We start from the raw sequence: 25778 nt of genomic DNA, 5'->3' as shown, positions 1-25778 counted from the left end.
TTTCAAACTTTAAATCGCGAAAATCGAGAAACTGGCAAAGTATCAGGAGAACATGATCAGCAAAGAAGTGGCACTATCAAAAATTCCAATTTACAGATCAGACGTATATTATATAACCACGAAAGCTTCATGCATATGACAACCGTGTGTCACGTACGAATGCGAATGGAGTTAGTTGATGACAGCGCCCTCAGTAATCTCTTTTCAGAACGACTGGCTGTCACAAATGTCGGCCCACTCTGATTACGGGCAGTTCGGTCTCCTTGGTGCCCGCAAATCTCTAATTTTAGCAGATGATCCAGCTTCGTAGGAATTAACCTGCGATTTATGAATGTATAACAGCCTCATAAAAAATACGCTTTGGTATCTCCCTCACGTATCGTTCACTCGCTGACTCGTCCAATTTTTCTCATTTCTCACAATTTCGTAAGAGCTATATTTAGAAAATTTCTACTTTTTTTGTATATTATCATCTTTTGCAGAGGAGCCGATATTTCGCGGCCGCGATATTGAAAGAACGATGTCTCGAAGCGATTTTTCCCAGGCAAAAGGCTCTCTCGATAATGAAACGCAACGAGCGGCGAACGGCGAGCGGCGAGCGGCGAGCGGCGCGAGGCGCGAGAGCAGCGCAGTGCGCACGGAAAAATTGGGTCGATGCGCGGAAGATGGCGGCCGTTGCGTGGTGCGCGTAAGAAGACTCGTACTCTGTGGTTTTGTCAAAAACATGAAAGAGCCACGGTGAGGTGCGTTAACACGTGCGAAACGCGACTCGTCGTGCAGACACCGGTGCAAAGACGGCGGACTCGCGTCAGTTCTTGACTCGTTCGCGGCAGTGTTGACGAATTTGTTAACGATAAGTGAAAAAGCTGTCTCTCGCGACTGTTCGGCACTCGGCACTCGCAGTGCTGGCGGCGACGGTGGCGGCGGCGGCGGCTGCTGCTACGCCTGCTACGGCTGCGGCTGCGGCGGCGGCGGCGGCAGCGGCGGCGGCGGCGACGGGCACTGGCGACTACTGGCGAGCAGGTATCGCACGGATCACAGATCGCACTCGCGACGCGATTCGCGAGTTGGCGAGTCGGGCGGCGAATAGCGGGCAATACACAGCGGGGGAAGGATAGAAAAAGGTGCACGCACGTATACACACGCCAGCGGACAGATTCGACACTGGAGATCAAGTGTTGCCGGACTTGGGCCCGGTGAGAAGAACAGTAGAGATGCTGAAGCAATTGCAGATGGGGATGAGAGCTTTCCTCTTAATGGCCTCCCGTGTGTGGACCTGCATCTGCTTTCTACTCAAGAAGCAGGTTAGAGCCGTAAGTAGGTGCTTCGCGCCTCTATTCGCGCCTTCTACCGCAGTCAAACACGAGTCATGTTAGGAGCTATCCGGCCGATTCGTTTCCTCACTTTACTCCTTTATCACGATATAGATATCGTTGACGTTTGTTGATGTAACACTCTCCAACGACGGTTGGATGGCAACTCTCGATGATACGACCTCCACCTCGCGTAGATCGAATCTCCATTCGATCTACCAGACGAAATGTAGCGAAATGAAAATTTTCTCAACAACCATTTTAGAAAATTCTTTTTTTTCCTTCATTCCCAAAAGATATTTATTTTATCAAGGAAAGAGGAACTCGGTTTTCTTCCCTCCTTTTAACCGAATTTAAAAGTGAATCTTTTAAATTACAATTTTGAAACTATAAACGTGCACTACCAGTTGCTCTCGTGAGAAATATTTATCTTTTTATGTGACTCGTGTCTGTTTACAAGATGCAAGTTAGAGGTGTAAGTAGTTACTTAATGCTATCATTTAATATCTACGTATAAATTATATTCTTATTTATTTTGCATATTACTCCAAACACGTGCCATACTGCGACATCGAAATAGCCACTTTTTTATTCGTGTGAAAAAGTATTAATTTTTTTCTCTAAAGAAAAATTTGACCTCTTACATTTTCTGATATATATTATATATCGCAATAGTACAATCTTGATCTCTTTTTGTTTTAGATCTCACAGATGCAACCAGTCAAATACGAGATCTTCCCGCTTTCACCTTTATCTAGGCACAGACTTAGTAGGTACCCCAATAAAAGCAATGTATGAATTTTGTCCCTTATTATTATTATTATACTTATTACTAGTTGTGTTGAATGTTTTTCCATATTTGTGTACAATACAAGAATGTTGCAGGTATAGTTAACAGAAAAGTATTAGTACTGGATTTAGACGAAACGTTAATTCACTCTCATCACGACGGAGTAGCAAGGCCAACAGTCAGGCCTGGTACGCCTCCAGATTTTGTTCTTAAAGTGACGATAGACAGACATCCTGTTAGATTTTTTGTCCATAAAAGACCACACGTAGACTTCTTCTTGGATATTGTTAGTCAGTGGTAAGTATTGTCGTAAACAGAAACGTATCGGTTCTTCTCACTTGTACTTTAAGATAATAATAATTTTCTCTCGTTATCTGTATCACATAGGTACGAGCTAGTAGTCTTTACTGCATCCATGGAAATATATGGAGCAGCAGTTGCGGATAAATTAGATAATAACAGAGGTATTTTAAGGCGCAGATATTATAGACAACATTGTACGCCAGAAATGGGTTCCTATACCAAGGATTTATCAGCAATCTGTTCAGATCTCTCTTCAGTCTTTATACTTGATAACAGTCCAGGAGCTTACAGAGCCTATCCACGTAAGTATATGTACCATTTTAATGCAATTTCTTCTATCACGCCTGGCGTTCACTTGATAGAATGACAGTTTAGTCGTTTCCATTTCCCTTTAAATATTCAAACTGCGTAAAGTGCATGTAATATCTTTTAATATATATATATAATACTTGTACGCGTCACCGATATATCATTTTATCTTTGTAGAAATGAACGAACTTAACGATATCGTATTTAATCTGGTATCTGGGCAAACGTGAAGTACAAATCTTATTTTTTAAAGACATGCGATACTATAATGTACAATGCGTAGATTACTTGGAAAATAGAGTCTGCGCGTCTTTCTTTTTTTTAAATGACAAGAGAGACTTTCTATCTTCTTATGGTTTGCTTTGTTTTATAACAGAAATGCACGTAATATTATTGGTAGGATAAAGTTGAAGCAAAACAGACTGATAACGCGCTACTTTATTGTATCATTGTCTCTTCTTTTTTTATGTCATAGACAACGCGATACCCATAAAGTCATGGTTCAGCGATGCGGGAGACACCGCTTTATTGAGCTTACTTCCAGTCTTGGACGCTCTTCGTTTCACGCAGGATGTACGATCCGTTCTTTCAAGGAATTTACACTTACATCATACTTGGTAGCATAGCCGAGATTAAATGATATACTAGATATTCTAGGATTGAAACTACTAGCAGTTTCAGTTAGCGTGTCTAGCCTAGGATTATTATTGTTATTAATTAATAGCAACATTAGGTCGCTACCCGTATAATAAGAAACAATGAGAGAGAGCGAGAGAGAAAAAACCCCCTTCTTCAGTCCTTGGTTTTTCTATGCTCGAACGAACAGCGGCGAGCAAATATCGAAGGGTATTCAGCCAATAATTACATCAGCACAAAACATCCTAGGATAATTCTTTGCGTTGTACAGTCCATGTATGCAAAATTATAGAGCGAAGTTCTTTACTTTTTCTGTTAAATAAGCCTTTACCAAAGACCAAGATACGAAAATAAGGTAGAACCGCATTAGCCCGCAAGATTTTTCATTTTAGATAAGGATTATACTTACAGTTTTTATTTATATATTTTGGCGGCACATCATGGAAGCTAAAGCATTGGAATAAAATACTTTTGTTATTATATATTATTAACCTAGGATGTAGAGAGAGAAAGATTGAGAGATGTACCTAAGTCAAATGGATTTCGCTGTAACTCACTGTATCAGTGAGGCAGCTATCCTGGTTATATCTAATAAAAAAAAAGTATTAATATAAAACCAGGAAAGAGTGATGTGACATCTGTTTTCGTCAAAACTTCCGCGATATGGAATATTACATGTATGCAATTATGATCTATAAGGTTGATTGCGTTAGTGCGCTCTCCCAAGAAGAGTTTATAATATGCGACTTTTCATTTTCTCCATTTCTCCAGAAAATAATTGCAATTAATAAATTTATAAACGAAAAAATATACAATGTAAAAAAGAATATGTTTGTAAATATCTTGATGTAGTTTACATCAAGTAACACCGACACTAACACTAGTTTAGATATTTATTAGACACCATAACTTTCGTTAAACTTTCGTTTCTAAATAATAACCATGAGACTGTAAGATTGAGGCAAGGATGATTTATATACCAATATAGTACTCAATTACAATAGTTGCAAATACTTTTGAAATGTGTTGCGTAAAGGTGTTGTAGACAAATTTTTCTCTAATTTAAAAAGCGCGTTCGCATTTAATTTACACATTTATTCGATTGATTATACGTATAACGTGTTTATATCACATTCACGAAAGGTGAAAACATTGAATTATCACATATCATGAGCTCTCCTTGTAAGCGATATAAGCGATATAATAGCAGACTGTACACATACATGTACACACATAACACATACACGCGCGTACACACATCTATGTACTTTGTTTGCTTGTTTAGTGATGTAACAATAATATCGAACATTATACAGTCTGTACATATTACTCGGGTGTATTTGACGCAACTCAAGTATGACTGATTTTTGTATGAATGATCGACATAAGTAAGTTACAATACATGGACTTAATTTAATATCTCTACATGTGTGGTGTATGTATATGTGCGCGCGCGCGCACATACACATACACATGCATTTATACATAAAATGTAAAATCAATTTATTCAATTTAAAAAGTTGAAAAAGAACAATACGCCCATGTGTACAAGATCTAGCGATATCAGTCATTCTTCAATAAAGATTTTTTTAATTGAAGTTATCGTTTTTCTGTCATTATGTATTGTACAACGTATATACTTTCTCTATTGTAAATAACAATTGTTCTCGCGAGACACGAGCCATGGGCAATGCGTATACATATAACAGTCTTCTATGTAAAATGGAAGAGTAAAATTAATTATTTCAATTTATTCAATAAAATTATATCTGTACACACAACACTGTCTGCACTGTAACGCGGACAAGTACTATATGTGAAAGTAACTTCTCAGTTTATAGTACGATCCAATTCCATTTTCGATACAAAATTTACAATATTAAACACGATACTTTGTATTGTAACTGTTTTCGATGTTTTTAACTCTAGATTAAAATATTAACATTTACATATACGTTACACATATTAAATAGTTTATTTCATGATGATGTAGAAAATTGCTACATCTTTATACCGATTTGTCTCCAAAACAACCAAACCTAATTCTCGCAAGTCCTTCCAAGGACGCTTCTTATACATTAGATGTGTAATTATAAAATGGAAAATATCGCTTTTCCCTCACGTAAAATCTTTTCAGAGGAGTAAAAAATTTCTAATTACCCATTTCCCTCTTCTCCTTATCTCCCTTACATTTTTGTACTGTGGTAAAGTGTGGTAAAGCAAATTAATTTTTTTAAGAAACTACTAACAGCCTGTTTAGATTTTATACAAGAAAAACATTTTATTAGAAAATTGCAAGAAAATCTGCAATCGAGTCTAATACATATGATCGATTTGTCACATTGTTGTAGTAAATGACACAACTGAGGTATAAATTTCACGATTCTTCACCGTTATACGTATTAAAAGTTGCTCTTTATAACGGAACATTGTTTCATAAATATTAAAACACTTTAACTGTACAAAGTTATGAATACTACTACCAAAAATGCAGATTGATGCTACTAACATACATATACAAGGTGTTAAAAAAGAATTAATATCTTAGTCCTAAACTTTTCTTTTCCAACATCCTGTATAAAAATAATATGAAGCATAATACCATGTACTATTGAAATTATAATCCATTTGCTTCAATATATTATATCGAGTATATCTTATATCGAAGACTCTATTATGGAAGTAATTGCGATAGACTGAAAATTCTCCTAAACCTATTCTTTGGGTGGATCTTCTCGAATCATTTCCAAAGAACTGTCCGAATTGTTGGTACTGCTACCACTTCCAGCATCGTCTTCTCGTTCCGTTACTTTCTCTTGGCTTACATTTGTTGCACCCAACTGCCATGGTGGTATAGATGCTGGGGCAGTAGGAAACTGTTTTCTATTTTAAGAGATGAATGAATTTATAAAAATATCGAGTTGTAGTTAATTCTTCTTATGTGTTAAATTCACGATGTAGGAAAAGATACGCGTACTATAATCTGTATCAATTTCATTACTTGAAAATGCAAATGGTCAAAAATAGAAATAAGCACAAATTTATATTTTCAAGTTATATTCTGTAAAAGTCTTGTTTAAATGAAAATTACCAGACTATTTCTTAAACTCCATTTCTTAAACAATTTCAGATAAAATTGTATATGTATGAGAATGTGAGGTTGTGACGACATTTGATCTCTTGTAAAAATAATGATGTTAATATAAGCGAGCATCATATACGAGAATAAGATGATGTTTAAATGAACCCTTATTGTATGGCAATAAATTGCTATTACTGACGATCTATCATCGCTCTCTTATGACACGTACGTATATATCATAGATTTAAGATAAGACATGTAAGTTTTATATAAAAAGAAAAAGGAAAGTATACCTTGACAAAAGTAAAGCTTTTAGACTAGACAAGTCGTGTTTAAGTTCTTGCACCAACTGTGGGATAGTTGGATCCAATGCTTGATGCTGAGACAGCTTTTGCATTTCGCCTTCTACTTTCAAAATGGAATCCTTCACTTCTTTCATAGAACTTTGGACGGTTTTATCTAATTCAGTTACCCTATCTTCAACGCTTCTCTTCTTTCTCCGCCCAAACAGGAAGGGTTCTATAAATCTCTGCAAAATAAGGAATTGCATGTATTTCGGTACACAAGCAAAACAACAAATGTACATATGTATTTTATACCAAGAATTAGAGAATGGAAAGGTTAATATGAAAAATTGTTGAAATGTCTTGCAGAAAAGAAATAAAAATGTTGAAATTTGTCTGGACTGCACAAGATACCTTATAAAACCAATACGCGCAGTATACTGTCACGCCAATTAATGCGGTTGCATTAAAGATCTCTTTGACTTTGTGCAAAAACGTTGGTCGGTAAACACTCATTTGACGATATGGATAAACGGATCCTGATGGCATTTGTACAGCGGTGTATGGATTCTGACTTTGAATAGCATTGCGATCAGCTACATTGTCGACCGACGCCAGCTTGAAAGCTGTTTTAATCTCCTCATCCGTGAGACCTTTCCTCTTAAGAAATTCTTGTTTTTGCACCAATGGACTCGACGACACTTTAGGGTTTTGTAGAAATTGCACTGCAGTTTTCACCTTCATCAATGATAACATGTTACAATGTGTACATTAATGTAATGCTTAGCTAGGTGCATGCGTAATCGAGTTTGACAAAATAATTGTATGGTACAATTTTTTAAATTTCCATAACCAACGAGCAATAAATAACTTACCAAACTCTCCCGTAACGGAAGAGTATTATCATTTGTATCTTGATCGGTCATTCTGACTAGCCTTTGACCGTTCGACTGTCACACTTGTTACAATCGAAAGAACATTACTATGCAAGGTCCTATATTGCAAACTGCAAATCACATTTTCCTGATAAAACAATTACAATGCACGCGTGCATGTGAAATACGCTTGCGCGACTAAAATCGAGGAAGCGCTATCTACATTTCCCTCCCAATGTCAAACTTGTGGTTGTCTACATTACCGATATATAACGGTACGAGAGAGAGAGAGAGAGAAAAAAGACATAGTGCCATCTTTGGGACGCTTGTCAGACTCTGGGCTCTGTGTGCGTTGAGCGAATGACGATTGGTTTCTACACTTGGATCCGGGCAAATATCACGGGCAAGAACCAATGGTATTGAAGAACCGCCGAGCCGCTTTTTCTAAACGCAACCAATGCACGCAATGGTATCCTATATAATATCGTATAGAAATCTAGTATGGCGTTTATTGCGAGAGCAGCTGCTCTGGAGTTATTTGAAAATACGACTCTCTCCACGATTGGTGATCTCAGCCAGTGGAGGAAAGATAGAGAAAGTGCCGGGTTAACGCTAAGCTGTTTGTAATTGTCGACTGGCGAGTATCGCTATTTTAAACTCATCATCGTTATCGTTATCATTATTGTAATCATGACGGATCGAACTGAGCTGAAGATGAACGTGGCTGCTTTGAAAGGAGTTGACCCCTACGTGAAGGATATTTTGGAAACTGCGACTCACGTCGCTCTGTACACGTTCAACGCCGACGAAAATGAATGGGAAAAGACCGACATTGAGGGCGCTCTGTTCTTGTACTCGAGAAGCGGCGAGCCGTACAACAGTATTCTCATAATGAACAGGTAGTATACACCGAGGTGTTGTATACCAACCGTCCAGGGAAACCTTTAATGCGTGATTTGTAATGACAGATTTGCAAATTATCTCCAATTCGCGATTCGAGTTTAGTATCTCTTTCAGTCTCTTTAGCATCTACCGAATAAGAAATAATGGATATTTCTTACAGATTGAATACAAACAATCTAGTAGAGCCGGTTGCTTCGGGCTTGGATTTGCAACTGCAGGAACCATTTTTGTTATACAGAAATTCCAGATGCAATATCTACGGCATTTGGTTTTACGAAAAGGAAGAGTGCGTACGCATCGCCAAAATGTTGAACAAATTGCTCAAGGAGTGCGAGGAAAGTCGCAAGGTCACCAACAAGCCGTTACTTAAGGCTAAAAAGACCTCGGGACCTAGCGTAAACAATGTCGATATATTCAGTATGCTTAGCAAGGCGCAAGAGGACTTTAACACGAGCAGAGGAAGCGATAGCATTACTGGTAACGCGACTACGGGATTAAAATCACCATCGGTTACACCTATGATCGATAACATTTCTGGCCCTCTAGCCGCTCCCTTAGGACCCGACGTCACTTCCCAGAGTGTAATGGACTTCTTTGCTAAAGCCAAGGTTAGCGTCCAATCTTATCTGCTCTCTACTTGACATATCCCATACATCTCTTGACATATCCTCCATGTCGCTTGTATATTGTGTCGACCAGGTGAATACGGGACATTTCAAAGCAGGTGACCAACCTGCTCCAGGAAGTACGGTTGCGGTCGAGAGTAAGCCTTTACTGGCACGTTTAATGTCTCATCCGGCAGCGCATACTTTAGAACATATTGAGAAACAGCAAAGGTCTGTAACGCCCCAACCGTCTCATCAGTCGCAATTGGCGGCGATTCCGTCTACAAACAAGTCAAAGAGACGAAACAAAGTGACTCCTCAACCAGAATCGATTATGTCCTCGTCTGCACCTGTCTCTCAAGATTTGCCACGACCTGTCGCCCAAAACGTCAACGATTCAAACGGATCGACTGGATTTCTCAGGATACAGTCGCCGACTTGTAATGTAGCGACTTTAAGAAACCATCAAGTTTCAAACGTTACCAATACCAACAGTAGCAATCCGCTCGCGTCATTGCTTGCTCATGCCTCCGGAAGTATAGTAAGAAAATTTTACTTGGTTATTGACGATATAGACGTGTGTCTGTATATGTATATTATACTCCCTTGTTTGATTTAGTCATCGGACGATATTATCCCGGCGGCGCCTACGTTGTCAGGAAGAGGCTCGGCACCAGCGTTAATACCACCCGTCATGTTTGCCGCTCCCAGTCCACCTGAACCCGTTGCAACTAGACCGTTAGAACCGCTAACAAAGTCTCAGCTTTTACAAGCGTTCACTTATTTGTTGAAGAGCGATCCAGACTTTATCCACAAAATTCACGAGGCCTACGTCAAATCATTGGGAGAAATACTTTCTTAAACTCACCACGTTATTGTATTAATTACAAAGGAAACCCATCATGTGGGTTGTGACTGATGAAAGGATTAACTAAATCTCAATATTCCTACGTTATGTGCATACATAAACGATACATGCCCGATAATCAATTGACAAGATGAGAATCGTTTCTTTCGAGGAAAAAGAAAATTTCTTTTTTGACTGAAGAAATTAGAAAGCAGATATGAGAGAGAATGGAGACGGATACAATACGATACCTTGAACAGTATTTTTATAAAACAATGCACTTTCTTTCGGGACAAAGTAGAGAACGAACAGTGGGTCATAACCAGACATGGTATGAGAGAAATTTGTAAACATTGAATGGTATATACATAATAAAATTGGACCGTTTTTAAGCTGTGATGCCAAACATATTATATGCACGTTTTATGATTGAAATTTCAACACAGCATGACATTGTTTTCTGAGCTGGCCAAACAGAATACCTATTTTATAGAGTAATGACGTATCCTTCCTATATACCGGATACCAATATGGTATGTGTATGTTGTCGATGAAAAGGAGCAAATAAATACAGACACAATGAACAAAAATACGCGATGAAAAGGTACACTCAAGATACACTCTACTTTGACTTTTATTTTTTTCCTTTCATTCCTCACAAGTAACATGTATAAAACAAAGTCTCGATAGATCTACGTATTTGTTTAGTCATTATTATGTCGTACTATCACAATATTGTGCTTATATGAGATACGCTTAAAAATATATCTAAAGAAATACGTACAAGTTGCGTGACAAATTTTAATGGCTGTGACTGAAATCGACTTGAACTTGGAAAGGTATGTCGATCACAAATTAATTTTCTCTTGTAATATTCTTACGGATCGTTTGCAAAAGACAATCCTTTCTTTATTGACGTGTCAATTAAAATGTAATAATATATCCTTAGGGGAGCAGAGTTCAATGGTCGCGCGACATTAAAGGACGTTCTCACATCGTAGCAACACGATCGTCAATATCGTGAAATTTATTCACTATATTGGTTTATCAAGATGATAAAAAATACATAGATACATATCTATATTTACAATCCTAAAGCGACACCGAAGCTTTGTGTCGTCGTAACGTCATGTTTAAAGGATCGAAAAGTCTCTCTCTCTTGACCCATTCTCACTCTTTGATCTCGCGACGAGGCGCGTGCCGCGCGACGTCGTTTCGAGGAAATGCAACGAGTAATACGTTATCATTACGAGATATATATATATATATGTATATATATATATAATTTACAGTAGTTGCTTTCTTCGTAGAATTCACAGCCAAGTAGAGCCTTCGACGGCCCGCTAGCTTCCACGACAGCCGTTTTATGGCTGTTGAACTCGGTATATGACTCTGGCCTCTGTAATAACTCAACAATTGTAAGAAATCAACAGAGTCCAAACGAAATAAAATCGGAATAAGATCACTCGCATCGTTCTCAAGATTAGATGCGTACGACGAATACTCTTCGTTACGCAAATTACAAATATATATGTACATGTATATGGCAACTCCGAATTGGTGAGTCATATACCAAAACTAGCGTAGCCAGCTCTCAATTAATTAAACTATTACTTAAAACACCTCTTATCGGGAAATTTCTTAAACCAGAGGCACTTTCGGTGGTCCCAATAAGGGCGGCCCGTTATCGGATGTTCGATGTGGCACGAATTTATTTGCGTTTTGCGCCGGCATAGGCTGAAGCCATTTGAAGGCTAAGCTGGCAATCACAAGCAGGACGATGAATCCACAGATAAGCACGATGATCGTCGCCGTCGGGAACCAGCCATCGGTCTGACTTCCGCGACTGTGTGGATGCAATTGCGGGGCCAAGTACGCTCGCTGATCGCCACTCTCTACAATGTTTAACAAGTAATTTTTTTCTTAAGTGTAGAAAGAGATATTTGCGTGTACAAAATTGCATTCGATTAGCCAATTCAATTTTACGATAATCAACGTGATGGATATGACAAGTTGAGAGTGTTGTTAATAGCATCAAAGGGATAAGAGGGTAAAAGAGAGCTCTGACGAACCTCGTTGAGTATCATTGAATCTATTTTTCATCACGGGAATGTCCACATGATTGCAGAGATCTTGATAGCAGCAGAGAAATCTTGTGGGGCACTTGCGACTTTTGAAGCTTTCGTTGAGGCAACCGCTGTGAGCAGTAGGGTCCGCTATCGAAAGCGGCGCGCTTGCGTACGATGGTAATTTTGTGAAGCAGCCCCTACCGCGACACATGTATCCCTGAGGAACGCACTCTGGTTGATTGCAGAAGCATCTTACTTCTACCATTCTGGAGGAATCTGCAACCAGAGACAATCGTACATTTTTTATTTAAATTAAAATTTGATTAAATCGGATTATACATGGTCGCTCCACAAAGTATCGGGACTGATTTTTTCTAGTCAAGGGGAAGGGGTCAAGGGGAAGCGGTGGTCTCTATGGGACATTAGTGAGGAATGTCAGGTATACGACGCGACCCGGCTCTATTGCCTCTGAGCCTTTACAGAGTGAGCAGTTGTTTTGTGGTGTCCTCTAACAGCGGAGTTTTTCTGAAAAATTTCAATCATATATCTGAAATTTGAATTCTCATCAGAGGGAATCGAGCTGGGTCGCGTCGTATACCTGACATTCCCCACTAATTTGGGCAGGGGCCCATAGAGACCTTTCCTTTGAATAGAAAAAATCAGTCCCGATACTTTCTGGGCCGACCATGTATATGTATAATCTAGTATACGCAAGCGAGAGATTTAACATATTTGTCAGAGTTGGTTTCAGAGGTGAGCAACGTGGAGAAGAGTCTTGCATTGAACGCGGCTGTAACTTAATGAGGACCGCGCGAAATAAACGAAGAGGACAAGTGGGAGAGAGAGCAGAAGAGAGATAAGGGAGGGAGAGAGAAACGTTTATTACGATATTGCGAAGCCATCTTTATCCGCGAGCATGTTCGGCTTCGTTTACCCCAACCCAACCCCCGGTCTAACATCTTGCCGGGTTCCCCTCGCGACCTCGTCTTTCTCCACCGGTTTCTTGCTAATAAGCCCTGACTCTCCTCCTCCCTCTCTCTTGCTCTTTCTCTGCGAGCGAGCCTTGCAAGTGCCGGCTGCCGGCCCCTCTCTCCGTTCGCAGCCTGTCGGGGTCCAGCTCATCGGGGACTAAAAAACGCTAAAACAGCCGAGTCACAAAAGAAAGATTAAAGTGGAGAGGATATATGGGGGGAGAGGCATGCGGCGCTGCTCCGCTGTGCGCGCGTGTATCTCCTCTCTTTCTCTCTCCCGATGCAATTCAATGCAATTCGATGAAATTAAATACGAGAGAGAGAATAGAGCTTGACGATTTCATCGCACGCGATTACGTGTCGCAAATGAGGAAATTACACGTGGCTTTAGAAAGTTAGAAAAATGTTTCACAGTTTTTAGTTGAAATCAGGTCAGAAACACTCCTTATTTGCCCTCTGCCATTCACTTTATCAAGTTATTTGATGAAAATGCATACGAAATCTTTCTCTTTCGACTTTTCACATTTTAAACGAATGACCAAAGATTCGTGAAGGAAAAATGTTGGTTTTTAAAATAAAATAAAACCGCCATGATACAGTTCTTTCTATATTTGCAAGTAACATGAATGTACATTGTACGAAACGTATTTTTGTAAGTAGGCATTTTAGGGCATACCGTTGAGCATAGCAGTTGAGTCGAAATAAAGAACGGTAGCCTTCGAAAAGAAAAATTCAAAGAACAGCATGGTCCCATACGCGTGTGCGCGTTTAAAATAAAAAGGGAAAGGGGGGGAAAGCAGCGGGAGGTCGAGGGATCCGACTGAAGAGAGATACGACCGACAAGCCTGAGGCCGGGGAAGAGCCATCCGAAAACAAACATACTGCATCGCGGAGTCGTTCGTTATGCGTCTACGGTATATTAATTATTCTCCAGGCTGGTCCGACCTGGTCCGTCCCAGCCTCGGCGAGCTACCCTCTCTCTCTCTCTCTCTCTTCGCCTGCATTTCTTTTTTCGTTCCTGAATCCTCAGAGTATTGGACCCCACCGGCGAGACTGACGTGTATGTAATGACGATCAACGAATATCGAACGTTTCATCGATTTCTCCATTATCATGTGACGTTCCTTTTTTATTTCTACTCGGCAGTACATACCATAAATTTTAAGCGCTATTTCACTTTGTAAAAAATGGGCCTTATTTAATGAAAAAAGCACGCAATTGACGTCGGTACAATTTCACAATTTTCCTTTGTCTATCGTAACTAAACGTATACATACTCGTCATTGTTGTGAGATAGCGAGATAATACCGTCTCTCGTGACTCGGGGAGCATCGATAATACTATCGTATGCAAGTGCGACGAAAAGATGATTTGAAAGATAAAATGAGTTTTATTCGCGGATTTAGGATTAATTCGCGATACTGGAGAGCTCCGAGCCATGCGCCCGAGGATAGAAAGCGCGAGACTCGAACGGGCACCGTTTGTGTGTTGTGTGTGTGTGTGCGTGCGCACATACAATTAGGAGACCGACGACCCATGTATGCGTATGCACATGTTTATGTATATTATATGTATATGTATATGGGTAGGACATGTAGGATGTATCTAAAGCGCACGTCGGTGTCTGCCGCGCAATGATGAAGCTAACGAGTAGAGTCTCTTCAAGTATATATTATCCATGTAACTCACGAGAAGACATTGCGCAACGTCGCCTTGCTCAAGTACATTGCGAACTCTCTGTATTGAACCAAATGCATTAGCAAACGCGCTTTTCTAATTAGCGCTACCGAGCGTAACGGTAATTAGTGTGCGAGCGAGAACAAGTCGCGTCTCTGTTTCGCGAGGATAACGAAAGGATTGCCAATTAATAATTTATGCTCTATACGGTTTCCAAGTACTTGATCGTGAGCCGTTTCGATTTATCGTTAGATCGTAAGCGAGCGTCTAAAGTAGCGATTAGGATTATAAATGGATTGCAAATCGGAAAACAACGTGGGAATCCGCGGCGACGAGACACCTGTTTGCACTTACGAGCGGAAGGGGACTTGGGAACTCGCGGAGTTATGCGAAAAGGTAAAAGGGACGGCTCATCGGCGTGGAAAGGCGAAAGGAGTGGTCGAAAGAGCGCTGATGATGAAGAGGCCGAAGAGGACCGGTCTATGTTGGTCCGAAGAGATTCGTGAGAAACTTTCGTCGAGTGACGTCGGTGGGGCCCCCGATTCGTTACCGAGATTTAGGAAAAATTTTCCAATTTTTCTCAAGACAATTATTCCGAATTGAATAAATTGTCAGCTGTCATCGTACGGTATAGAAGAGACGATAATCCTCCTACGCGAGGAATGCTTTTGTCGTGCTGACAAGGCGTATGAACAAATGCCAGGGGGATTATCCTCAAGAGTAGCCGCCTATGTTCCCGAAATGCAGCAATTTGAAGGAGAAACAGGTCAACAGCTCGGGTATTTTCGCTATGCGAGCAACGAATGTTCCTTCGGGCAAAGGGGCTGCTTTCGGCTAATTCTCGTTTCACAAAGGTACAGTGTGGTGGTATATCGAAGGTGGTATTTGCGTTGGGACGGGCTCTCTATTCGAGCATTATGAGGGAGGGAGACTCGAGACGATTCGGGAAGCGAGATGGTTACGGCGGGGTGGCAATTAGCAAGAACAATGGAGAGCCGGGGTCCTTGTTCTGGGAAGTAGGCGGAGGGCCTCGCTCCGGGGGCCCTGCCATTCCATGGACAGGGGGCCCAGGTACGTGTATCTAAGGCCGCGGCATCCCGAATATAGCGTACGGCCGGCATAAGTATATACACGCCGCGATCCCGGCGTTTCGGCGCTAGAAGACAGGCTCTTGATGTTCCCGAGCCTCGGCAACCCGGTGATTAGCCCTACTTAACTCGGATATGCGGACGCGACGCGAGCGGCCCCATCGGCAAGTAAAAGGCATCCTCGTCAATTATATGCAATTGCCAAATTGCTCCAAATTACATGCGTTGCTTCGGAGAGGAACGCGCGCGGGGCCCTTTATCATCATTTTCCTCTTTTTTTTTCTTTTTGCGGAGGCAACCTGCGACCATCTTTCATTATCGCTCGCCGAAAGCGCCCGTGATTAGCTCGAGAGATTCCTGATTAAACAGAAAATTTTTACGTCAAGTCCTGACTCGCTCGGTAAGACTAGCTGCTGGCGCCTAAATGCCAAAACGCTGGCTCTAATTGCGCGAAACGAATCGTCGACGCGGCGACGTGACCTCGAATCCGCGCCGCGCGAGCGCAGCGATGTTTCCGCTTTCTCATTTCTTTCTCCCGACCTAAAATGACGAGAGAGAGACAGTACGGCCAGTTTTCAACAACCTCCTTTTTAACGGTCTGCTTCGCGATGCGTAAACAAGTTGGCGGACGAGACAAAGCGGTAACCCTAAGCCCCAGGTTACCGAAGCGTTGGATGATTTATCGCGAGAACAAAGGCTAATACGACGTGGAAAGGAAGTGCTTCGCTCCCTTGTGTCTCGCTGTAAAACGGGGAAGAAGCGACAATCGCCGACTCCGACCTCGGTTTCCGGAGGGTAGAGACCGTCTTTCGCTTTTCCCTCCTCTTCTTCGTCTTGATGACAGCAGGTAGATATGAGTTGGCCGAGCTTCGGGAGCGGCCGCTAAACGGTATCGCGTTCCTCATTCGGCTGCGCTTCATCGAGCGCTATCAATGAAACCGGAGCTATCTATCCTCTCTCTGTGCTACACAATGCTACATAATCGTTTATTCTACACGTGTCATCTTCGCATCGCGCGCAAAGTGAAAAACAAGGCTGTGCGCGCTTGTAAAGGCGTTTCCTTGAAAGCGTTGACATTGATTCCTAGAATATATCGATAAGAGAAGATCGCTGGAGCGATCGCATTTGCAGATGCTATATGCCGAAAAATGGGCTCTCTTTGAGCGAAATAATGAATGAATCTTCGACATGCCTTGGCAGTAATCCAGAACGGAGCGACTCGTTTCTATCCCGCGATTACTTTCGCTCGCCTCGAGCGATGCAAACACGTCATCGGTGCAGCATAGCAAAAAGTGGCGCGAAGGGGGAAGCTCGGGGAATCGCGTTAATTGATCCAGAACGGTCGCGCCGTTATTGGCTAGCTATCGGCACTCTCGAGTCCAACGAGTGACTGCGAGCAACACCGTGAAAATGCAGATGGATCTAACCCAGTCGCAAGTTCGTTGATCGCCGAGTCACTGCAAGCGGCCGCGCGGAATGGCTCGTTCATTTGGATTCGACGCATCTCGATTCTCGTGCACATGCATGCCGCGCGCGTGCCTGTGCGCGACGCCCGCCGCATACGAAGCGCGCCATTAACATAACGCGCGCGTCCGTCTATTCCGAATGCCACGGATATAACGCGCGGTGATTGATAGCCGATTGTAAATAGCGAAAAGTCGTCGCGCATTTTTCACGAGCTCTATCGCGCGGAATGCGCTTTCGGCGCCAAACCAACACACGTTACCGCGCGTCGGGATTAGTCGGGAAATGTCGTCGACCGTCGATCGAGATGCGCTATTAATACCCACCCATTCTTTCTCAATCATTTTCCTCCAGACATCGCCGCGGCGCGCGAGTATTGTATGAAAATGATCGTACTGGAGATGTCAAGTTCCGAGCTCAATAAAACGGAATACCGAGGCGCGAGGCTATATTTACAGCGAGATCGCGCGTACGCGTGATTCTACGTGGCGCCGCGGAAAGCGCGCGCGCGCCTAATTTTTACATAACAAAGGCGAGAGGCCGGGAGCACACCTCACCGTACGTATGCGTTCTTATGCAAATAGATCTGCTAATAAAGAGGTACGTGTGTCGATACGTACATTTTCCCGAGCGAAAACTAATATTCCTTTATCTTAGCTCTGATTCATCCTATCCCCGTCTATTTCTTTCAAATCTACTACCGGCGCGTGTCTGTTTCAGCGTTCACTCCTTTACAGAGTACCCTTGTTCTCGAAAGCCTTGGAAATTGTTTTTTTCGGATAAAATGGCGGGGTGTAGAAATTTTCTCTCGCCAAGTTTTTCCGAAGGTCAATTGATTCTCTGTCTCTTTTTACAAGAGGTACGGTCTGGTCAACGGTTAACCGGTGTTTGTCAACTGGCCCTAAGTAACTACAAGCACCGAAACCAAGGTACATTATTTACCCCCCCATTCAGCACAGAAATGTTTTATTACAACATTGCGATATTGTATCAATGTTACGAAAACGTCTAATGTCTTGTAACGTGATGTGAAAAACATTGTTAAATTATATTGAGTTAACATTGTGCGGAGGAGATTATTCCTCTAACAATAAAACAATAATCCAACCTTAGCTCAGAAAGTAATAATTAGTTTGTAGATTCAATATATGTAGGAAAAATAGTCTCGTTGACTGAACTGTAAGGAAGTTTGTTGAGCCGAGAGATTAGCAAGAACAATGACACCTTCCCATTAGATATCGAGTAAGAAACTCGACACGGAAAACTCGCATCAGCGGCCATCGAAGGAGTCGTTAACTTGACGCGTCGCTCGTCGACTCAATCTAGATTGAGCAAAACAGATGGTTTGCAACGGCGAAGCGAAAGCGCCCATTACTTTGATGTTATTTAATTAACGGTGGAATGTACAACGTCGATGAAAATGTATCGAGAGCTGTCGCGTCGTGGCAAAAGAACAGAAAATGATTTCGGTGAAAAGATCCTTGGGCAAATTCCGCGAAGCGGGGCAGACCCATCGTTACGAATCCGGGCATAGCGATCGCTTCGTGGGACACCACATATGTGTATTTATGTACGGGACGTACATAGCCAAAGAGGTACAAACTCGTCACGCACGCATGCACATCCGTGTGGCCGACAGGCGCCACCGAGTCGAGGCTGTGTACGTGCGAGCGTGCGTGCGCCAGCTGTACGCGGTACACTCTCCTCGTTGGCGTCGATGAGCTCGCATTTTTCCTCGTGTCGCGCCACTCGCCACTCGACGGACAACGGTGGCTCCGACGACCACGACGAATATTGTGTCAATTTTGGGCCAACGTCGAGCGAAATGTACGACTTGTTAGCCAATATCTACATATCGATTACCGAGGATTGCAGCTTTGCTCCAAGACTAATACCATCGTCTCGCCCTCGCCCTCGCCCTAATAAAAGCAATCTTACGATTGATACTTGGATTATCCAAGGAGGAAATGAAAATACGACACGCGGACGTGATGCAACAATGTGCGCAACGCGGGCAACAAGCGTGTCGGTATTTATCATGCATATACATATGCAGCGCCTAACTGGCGCCCGCCGTTTTATCGTCTTTTCTAGTCTGGCTATCGTGCCAACGGCCAAATTTCCTCATTATTAGCTCGTCTTCGACACTATGTTGCGAGATAGACGATGTAATTCGCGCTCGATTCGAGTAAACCATTTTATTGCGACCGACCCCCGCGTCGAGATAGTTAACGTTTACACCATCGCGTAATGGCCTTTTGCAGCTCAATTGTTTCGGGTATTTTTGGGAGACCACCCTTCTCGCAATCGGTCCAACTTGGCATTATCGTTAGTTCTTTCCTGCGAAATTCATGACAATTAGCAAAACAAGCACGTGCACGCGCCGTGTTTCCTGCGATCACTCGCACGCAACTTGTATCGCACCTTCGCTAGCTCGACATAACAGCTATTATTCGCATCTGCGTGAAAATTCGTCTTACCTTTATCGATCAATTTCGCCTTGTTGTCGGCGAGCACCTCGTAATCTTCCGGATCGAGGTTTGTTGGCGCACCGCTGGTGACAGCGACGACGAGAGCTGTCGTCACCATCGCGATAGTCAAGGCGTCGCGCGGCAACATCCCGGCAACTCGCTTTCAAATCGACTCGATCGCGGGATAACCGTCCACGTGGTGAGTTCGTCGTCGTCGTCAGGAAAATCAGGCATCTAATTAGAGCGTCGAGATGGTCGTTGTCACCATTGACGCGCCTCGGCATGAGCATTGACGCGACGACGCCGCCACGACGCTCGCACGACGCTCGCACGACGCTACCCCGACGATATCCGGCGGCTGACTGACTACTTGGACTAGTTGGACTGACTCACTTGACTCGGCTCGCTCCGCTCCGCGGCCGGCGGCCGGCGGCCGGCGGCGCCGCTCGGCCCGACGACTCGACCGGCCGGCGCCCGAGTTTCCGAGACCCGCTTACAATGGTTTTTAAAGAAAAGCCGCCCGGGTGATCGGGCTGATCCAATGTCGATTACCGAACGCGTTACGTCCCGCTCCGCTTGCCACTTGTATCGAGATGATCGGAATTGGATTACTCTTGCGCGCTACTTACGTTAACGATGTAAGAAGCGGTACACATGAGGAACGCGTAGCTTCCGATCGTATCGTGCGTGTGCGTGTAGCGCGAAATAGTGTGCGTGCGATTTGTCAGCGGAAAGTCGGTGAGAACTGAGGCGCGGAAGGGGACGATGGCGCCTGAGCCAAGAGCCCTGACGCCAAAGTGGTGCGACGCGACGCGACGCGTCGCGACATGTCTTTGCCTGTGCTTTTTCCCCGTCGATCGTCCCAGACGGCTCTTTCTTCGCTACATATACATATATGCAATATTGCGCCTTACAACTCGAAAATTACATTTCTTTTCCCGACATTTTGGGCGTAGGACTTTCGGCGCGCACATATACGTTGCATGTGCGTCCTGGAGGATGACTAATTACGTTGAAACAGCCCGAATCGAAAGGGGCCCGGGGCACCTGGCATGCCGATCGCCGAGCCCTCATGGCCCTGCACCGTTAGTCATACGATATAGAACAAAGGATACCAGCGTGGAGCTGCTTCGTCGAGTCTCACATTTCTCCCCGCGCAGCCTATCTAGTTATTCCTAAGTAAACACAAACTTTACAGTTACAGGGAGCCCTTGCTCGAGTACGCCTTTTTACAGCTTCGTCTACAATTTTCAGCCAAGATCAATCAGTGTTGCAGTTTCGACTGCCGACGGGTTAATAGTATCCGCGCTGAGATAATATTATTAGCGCGCGATATTCGATCGCTCGCCATCTCCGACAGCCATGCCGGCGCTACTGCTGGAACTTGAAAGCTATCCAGCGAGCGTAACAAAAAATCGCTTTAATACAGACTCGCGGCCAGCCTGTCGGCAGCAGTTATCTCCCGCACGGCCGGCTTCTATTTATATTTTCCGTTCGTTAGTCGATCAGCGGCATACGATCGAGACGAGAATTATATCCCCGCGAGCGTCAAACTTGACATTTATTTTTATGCCAATAAAACATATTATAATTATATATTCCAACTTTATGCAACTATAAACTACAACGTTTTCCGGCATAACGGCAATGCTTACCTATAAACTTGTCAAATCTTAATTTATTTCCTCGCAGGAAAAGTCACGATCCCTTCGAGTCCCGATGCATCCAAGTTTCAGCATCGTCTTCACCATTAGTTTACCGTGCCCATTATGTAACCATTACTTCTAAGGAATCTACAATATAATATAGAATACGTGGTTAGCGTTCGTCGCGGCGCGGGCGTATCCGTCGTACAAAGTTTTCCCAAGTTGTGTCAAAAGTTGGGTATATTTCTAACTTGATCCGTATCTGATAGGGAGTCAACATGTGTATATTTAAATTACAGTTGAAATGAATTCGTCACGGTATTCTTGGGTGAGTCTCGTCGAGCTTCCTGTGTATAAATCACGATCAAAAATCGATTCGACACGCGTGATGCCAGAGAGATTCCGGCCCTCTTAAAACCGGATCTTGTCCCGACTCCCGACAGGTTTATTCGGATATGCCTGACCAGGATTAGAAACCGTGAATGATGTGATGGAAAACAATCCTTGGACACAAAACGCGTGCAACTGAAACGGTCGTTAGCGAAACAATGGTTAAAGGGTTCCATTAAATGACACTCGACTCAATTATCGTTCGAGTCGACGTCTCTATTTGGCCGGGAAATGATGATCCTGCTTTTTTTCAGTGATTTACATTCGAATGTTCCAATATGTAGGAAGAAATCTGTCGAAAAGCCGTTACAGTTATTATATTTCGCGATATAGAATTTGAAAGTGCACGATTCAACTGCGCTAAAGCGTTCTTTCAACAATAGTTAACAAAGAGTCACTTTTATCGTATGAAACGCAAAAAAAAACCGGAGGAATCTCACGGAGGTCGCGCGCGATGCCATTCATTTGAAGAGAAAAAAGAATGAGAGACTAACGACGCGCGCGTTTACCAAGGTGTATATGAGGTGGGTCGAACCGAGACATTCCCGAACTCGAAAACCCACTTAACCATTCGGAGAAGGTAGATTAGAGGGCAGGTCTCTGTGAGAAGCCTCCAGGCCGTGCGCTATCTACGGTTTTCATGACTGACGGCTGGGGATTGGGCCCCTCGCCGAGAGGTAGACTGATAAGAAGGCGGCTTTTAGCGACAAACTACTCCGAGAAAGTGCGGTCGAACAGCAGAAGAAAAGGAAACTGGATAGATAATAAGGAACGAGCCTAAAATGCAGGAATGCCGTCAATTAGACCGGAGGACCATCTACAATTCCCCCTTGAGGCAAACTACTAAATGTACTTAATAATACCGCAATCGTGTATGTGCGTGATATTAACAACTGTTACGTCCTGTACACTCCGCGAGTTCTCTCTTTCGAAAAACTAACCGCTACTCATCTCAAGATCAACCGCTATCGATCAGCAAATAATCCGTAGAGACGAGTTGCTCTATTTCATTTTCGAGGTATTACCCAAGTCTCACCCTGACGAAAGAATCTAACTAAATAATTCTTTTTTTTAGAGAGAGAGCCTAAAAGATTGTTGCTCATCGATAGCCAGTCACGAAACTGGCACGTACAAGTAATAAAGCCATAAAGATAATAAGACCAAGCAGGATTAAACCGGTGGCGAGTGTGGCGCAGAGAAATGTGCGCTGCTTACTAAACAAATGAACGAAAAGATCCGAGTTAAAATCCACGGACACCGCTGGTTTTTTACCGAAGATGTCCGTGTCCAACTCCCCGATAAGCAACGAAAATTCAAAATCCTAGATATCTTTCACACCAATCCATTAATGAAGACTCAAGCCACCACCTATATGTCCAAAATCCACCCTCAAAAAATTTTATGTAAACCAGAGTCCCAAGGTAAAAGGCCCAAAACTGGACCGACGATCGCACTGCTTTCGGACAGCGTCATAGCGTGTCGTAAGACACGTGGACCTATCTCCGAACAAGTGCGTTCGATTCTCGCTTCCGTACGTTTAAAAAAAAAGGACCGTCTACCTGCGAGACTGTTATCCGGTGCCCTTTCACACCTCGCTCGGACATAAATCCGAGGTTTGGACGACGCGCGGTTAGCTCGACGTAACACAATATTAATAGGTGTATTGCGGATTTGCTTTCGAGAAATGGCAAAATAAATAGCTGTTTCACGTGGGAAAAACGAGTCCTATGCGCCGTGTAGGTGGCTACTATAATAACATATGTATGTACATTCGCTGTGTGGCCTCGATGCTCGTGATCTGTTACACAGGGTGATCTCTGCGCTCCGCCAAGGCTGCTTTCGAGAACAGATTTATCTTTGCCGATCGTTAATTATATCCAATGTTAATTGCAGGCAGCATGAAACTTACGGCGCTACAAATCGACGTCTCTTCGCACAGTGACACACATACCTCGATGATAGCTTTTACTTGTTTGTCTCACATTGCTGTAAAAATCTTTCTTTACCTCTTTTGATTTTGATCTTCAAATTCTACCACGCATGAGCACAAGTTGGAAAGGCTTGGTATTGATTTCTCTTTGAAATAAAACCTTTCAAAGGCGATTAATGAAAGGATTAATTTACATACATACAGTAGATATAGGTGTGAAGAAAAAGATATGCGAACCTTGTAACGACGTAGCAAGATGCTAGAACGGATATGAGGGCTGCGACAGCAAGGACGAGAGCGGCGATATGTAGCGCCCTGATGTGATTCCGGACAAGTCGATCTTCTCTCGAATCTTGATACTTTCGATCAGGCTGCAACGTTAACGTCGTATTCGTTGACGTTAATCCGTCCATCGGTGCCTCGCGATCCGCCGTAGAACGCATCTGAGCCTGTCTCTCGTGCGTCCACGTGCTCGCGTTCTCATCGTCGTCGTTGTCATCAGCGTTACAATAGTCGTGGCCGTTGCAGCATTTCAATCTGGGCCAGGGCACGAGAACCCGGGGACTTGCCGACGACGGTTCGACGGCGTTGACCGATCGCGACCTCGTGATCCAGGACTTTGTTTCGCACAACAATGGCGTGGCACCCCTGTGTGCGATAATACGAGCATCAATTGATTAAGTCCCGCCTTGCCGCGTTGCCGATAGCTAATGGTGCGTACGCGATGCCTAACAATGTCATCCAACTATCTCGTGGAGATCGCAACCATCGATTCTTGACATTTTCCATTCGTTAGCTTACATAACTTGTGTGGTATTTGGAATTGGGCAGCAAAAACTTGTGCCAAGAAAATGGATATCAGAAAACAATCCTATTAACATAATATCCGGATTTTGTTGAGCAAATCCTTGCCGTAACTGCCACTTTTAAGATGATCACGAGAGTGTTATTAATGAGGCGCTTAATAAAAATCGCGGAAACCTTTTCGCTCAATTATCTCGTCAAGGTTATTCGCGCGCCATCACACATTCCTGAATTTATATTACAGTGTTGATCAAACTTACACAAGACGACAAATTAAAATCTTGTCTCTTGGCATTTTAATCGATATAAAAAGCACTTGTATGACAAAATTGGTATTTACTTGTGGAAAAAATTTGGTTAGATATATATCAGAAAGTAATGAACGATGCGTAAATGTGCGATATACGTACTCCGTACATCCTCTTGTAGTGGTACTTTGGCCGATTTCTCGTGCCGTTGTGACGATAAGTTCGGTGTAGCAAAAGAATCTCGTTCTACAAGTATCTACGCCAGCTTCTTTGCAGGCTTTACTCGTACACACGCACTTCCTGCCTGTAAAAGAGAGCAATTTGTGAGAAATAAGATGAATCTCGGAAGGAAAGGTCGAGAGAGCAACATGTGTCAATTGCGAGTAGTAGGAACGGATCAATTCCCTCTGCGCTTCTACATGGAAAGAATGCATAGGAGGTTGGTGATTAATCTCTTTGTGCCAATTAGAGTTTGCAGGGTCGCTTACCTTCGACTCGCGCGAGACTCGTCGACAACGACACGATGCATCCCGCGAGGAGGTATCTGGCTAACGATCGACCGATTGTCGATCGACGCGTGGGCATCTCTTACGAGTTTACCGCTCGGCGGCAGGTAGAAGGAGCGCGGTACGGGCCATAATCAGGGCGACTTTGGACGCGCCGGAGCGGATCGTCTTATCGGTTCAAACGACTATTTGGAAATGCGTCGGGGAAGGAGGAAACGCGCGCGTACGTGGGCACCTCTAATTTTAGCACCTCCCACTGAAAGAGCGTCGCGCCGTGGCCGCGATTTACTCCTGCATCTATTTTCATTCCGTCATCGGCGGCGTTTACCAGTTGCCACGGCGTGCCCAGTCGTTCCGGTTATGTCGCGGAGCGATTTATTCTCGCCTCGCGCCTTTGGCGCGAATCCCCCTTTTTTTTCCACGGACCGCTCGCGACAGTGGCGGGAGCCGTCGCGCTCCTAAAGTTGGCCGATTTATTGGAACAACGACACGCCGACTCCTCCCCACGTACGCTTTTATATATTTCGAGAGACGATTCGACGTAACGAGACTTTGACGGCGCCGAAT

The 25778-nt window shown here is 43.4% G+C and overlaps 5 protein-coding genes across 11 annotated transcripts; 2 read left to right on the top strand and 3 right to left on the bottom strand.

Annotated features, from left to right (window-relative positions):
• The first annotated feature begins 982 nt into the window (after window positions 1-982).
• On the top strand, window positions 983-5305 carry LOC105565185 (CTD nuclear envelope phosphatase 1 homolog). 5 transcript variants are annotated; one of them, XM_012018172.1, is made up of 6 exons: window positions 1236-1313; window positions 1428-1542; window positions 2016-2082; window positions 2199-2400; window positions 2491-2708; window positions 3191-5305. In XM_012018172.1, exons 2-6 carry the CDS (start codon window positions 1486-1488, stop codon window positions 3334-3336), a joined length of 690 nt encoding a protein of 229 aa, XP_011873562.1. In that variant the 5' UTR covers window positions 1236-1313; window positions 1428-1485; the 3' UTR covers window positions 3337-5305. The 5 variants fall into 5 exon arrangements, with proteins under 5 accessions (XP_011873564.1, XP_011873561.1, XP_011873560.1 ...); XM_012018174.1 differs by lacking the exons at window positions 1428-1542; window positions 3191-5305 and adding an exon at window positions 2893-3167 and having other exon boundaries at window positions 983-1313; XM_012018171.1 differs by lacking the exon at window positions 1428-1542 and having other exon boundaries at window positions 987-1304.
• A 626-nt stretch (window positions 5306-5931) lies between these two features.
• Window positions 5932-7800, bottom strand: LOC105565184 (peroxisomal membrane protein PEX14-like). The gene is made up of 4 exons (XM_012018169.1): window positions 7593-7800; window positions 7132-7455; window positions 6727-6962; window positions 5932-6234 (listed from the first exon to the last, which is right to left on the bottom strand). Exons 1-4 carry the CDS (start codon window positions 7641-7643, stop codon window positions 6066-6068), a joined length of 780 nt encoding a protein of 259 aa, XP_011873559.1. The 5' UTR covers window positions 7644-7800; the 3' UTR covers window positions 5932-6065.
• A 249-nt stretch (window positions 7801-8049) lies between these two features.
• On the top strand, window positions 8050-10559 carry LOC105565183 (mRNA-decapping enzyme 1B). The gene is made up of 4 exons (XM_012018168.1): window positions 8050-8491; window positions 8656-9103; window positions 9195-9641; window positions 9720-10559. The coding sequence occupies exons 1-4, from the start codon at window positions 8283-8285 to the stop codon at window positions 9960-9962; spliced, it is 1347 nt and encodes a 448-aa protein (XP_011873558.1). The 5' UTR covers window positions 8050-8282; the 3' UTR covers window positions 9963-10559.
• Window positions 10560-10563: 4 nt separating this feature from the next.
• Window positions 10564-20079, bottom strand: LOC105565182 (BMP and activin membrane-bound inhibitor homolog). Its single transcript, XM_012018167.1, has 3 exons — window positions 19697-20079; window positions 12020-12292; window positions 10564-11842 (listed from the first exon to the last, which is right to left on the bottom strand). Exons 1-3 carry the CDS (start codon window positions 19833-19835, stop codon window positions 11589-11591), a joined length of 666 nt encoding a protein of 221 aa, XP_011873557.1. The 5' UTR covers window positions 19836-20079; the 3' UTR covers window positions 10564-11588.
• A 512-nt stretch (window positions 20080-20591) lies between these two features.
• Window positions 20592-25423, bottom strand: LOC105565181. Of its 3 annotated transcripts, none has more exons than XR_001009176.1 (5): window positions 25194-25423; window positions 24868-25009; window positions 23891-24301; window positions 21343-21480; window positions 20592-20862 (listed from the first exon to the last, which is right to left on the bottom strand). XR_001009176.1 is itself a non-coding variant. In XM_012018166.1 (4 exons), exons 1-4 carry the CDS (start codon window positions 25288-25290, stop codon window positions 21438-21440), a joined length of 693 nt encoding a protein of 230 aa, XP_011873556.1. In that variant the 5' UTR covers window positions 25291-25423; the 3' UTR covers window positions 21224-21437. The 3 variants fall into 3 exon arrangements, 1 of the variants encoding a protein (XP_011873556.1); XR_001009177.1 differs by lacking the exon at window positions 20592-20862 and adding an exon at window positions 20872-21240; XM_012018166.1 differs by lacking the exon at window positions 20592-20862 and having other exon boundaries at window positions 21224-21480.
• Window positions 25424-25778: the final 355 nt, after the last annotated feature.

This window comes from Vollenhovia emeryi, unplaced genomic scaffold (genome assembly GCF_000949405.1).
Source record: "Vollenhovia emeryi isolate VEMERY1.0 unplaced genomic scaffold, V.emery_V1.0 DF939155.1, whole genome shotgun sequence".
Classification (NCBI taxonomy): Eukaryota; Metazoa; Arthropoda; class Insecta; order Hymenoptera; family Formicidae; genus Vollenhovia; species Vollenhovia emeryi.
Note: the sequence above shows the minus strand (reverse complement) of the source record. Positions and strands in the feature narration are given on the sequence as shown.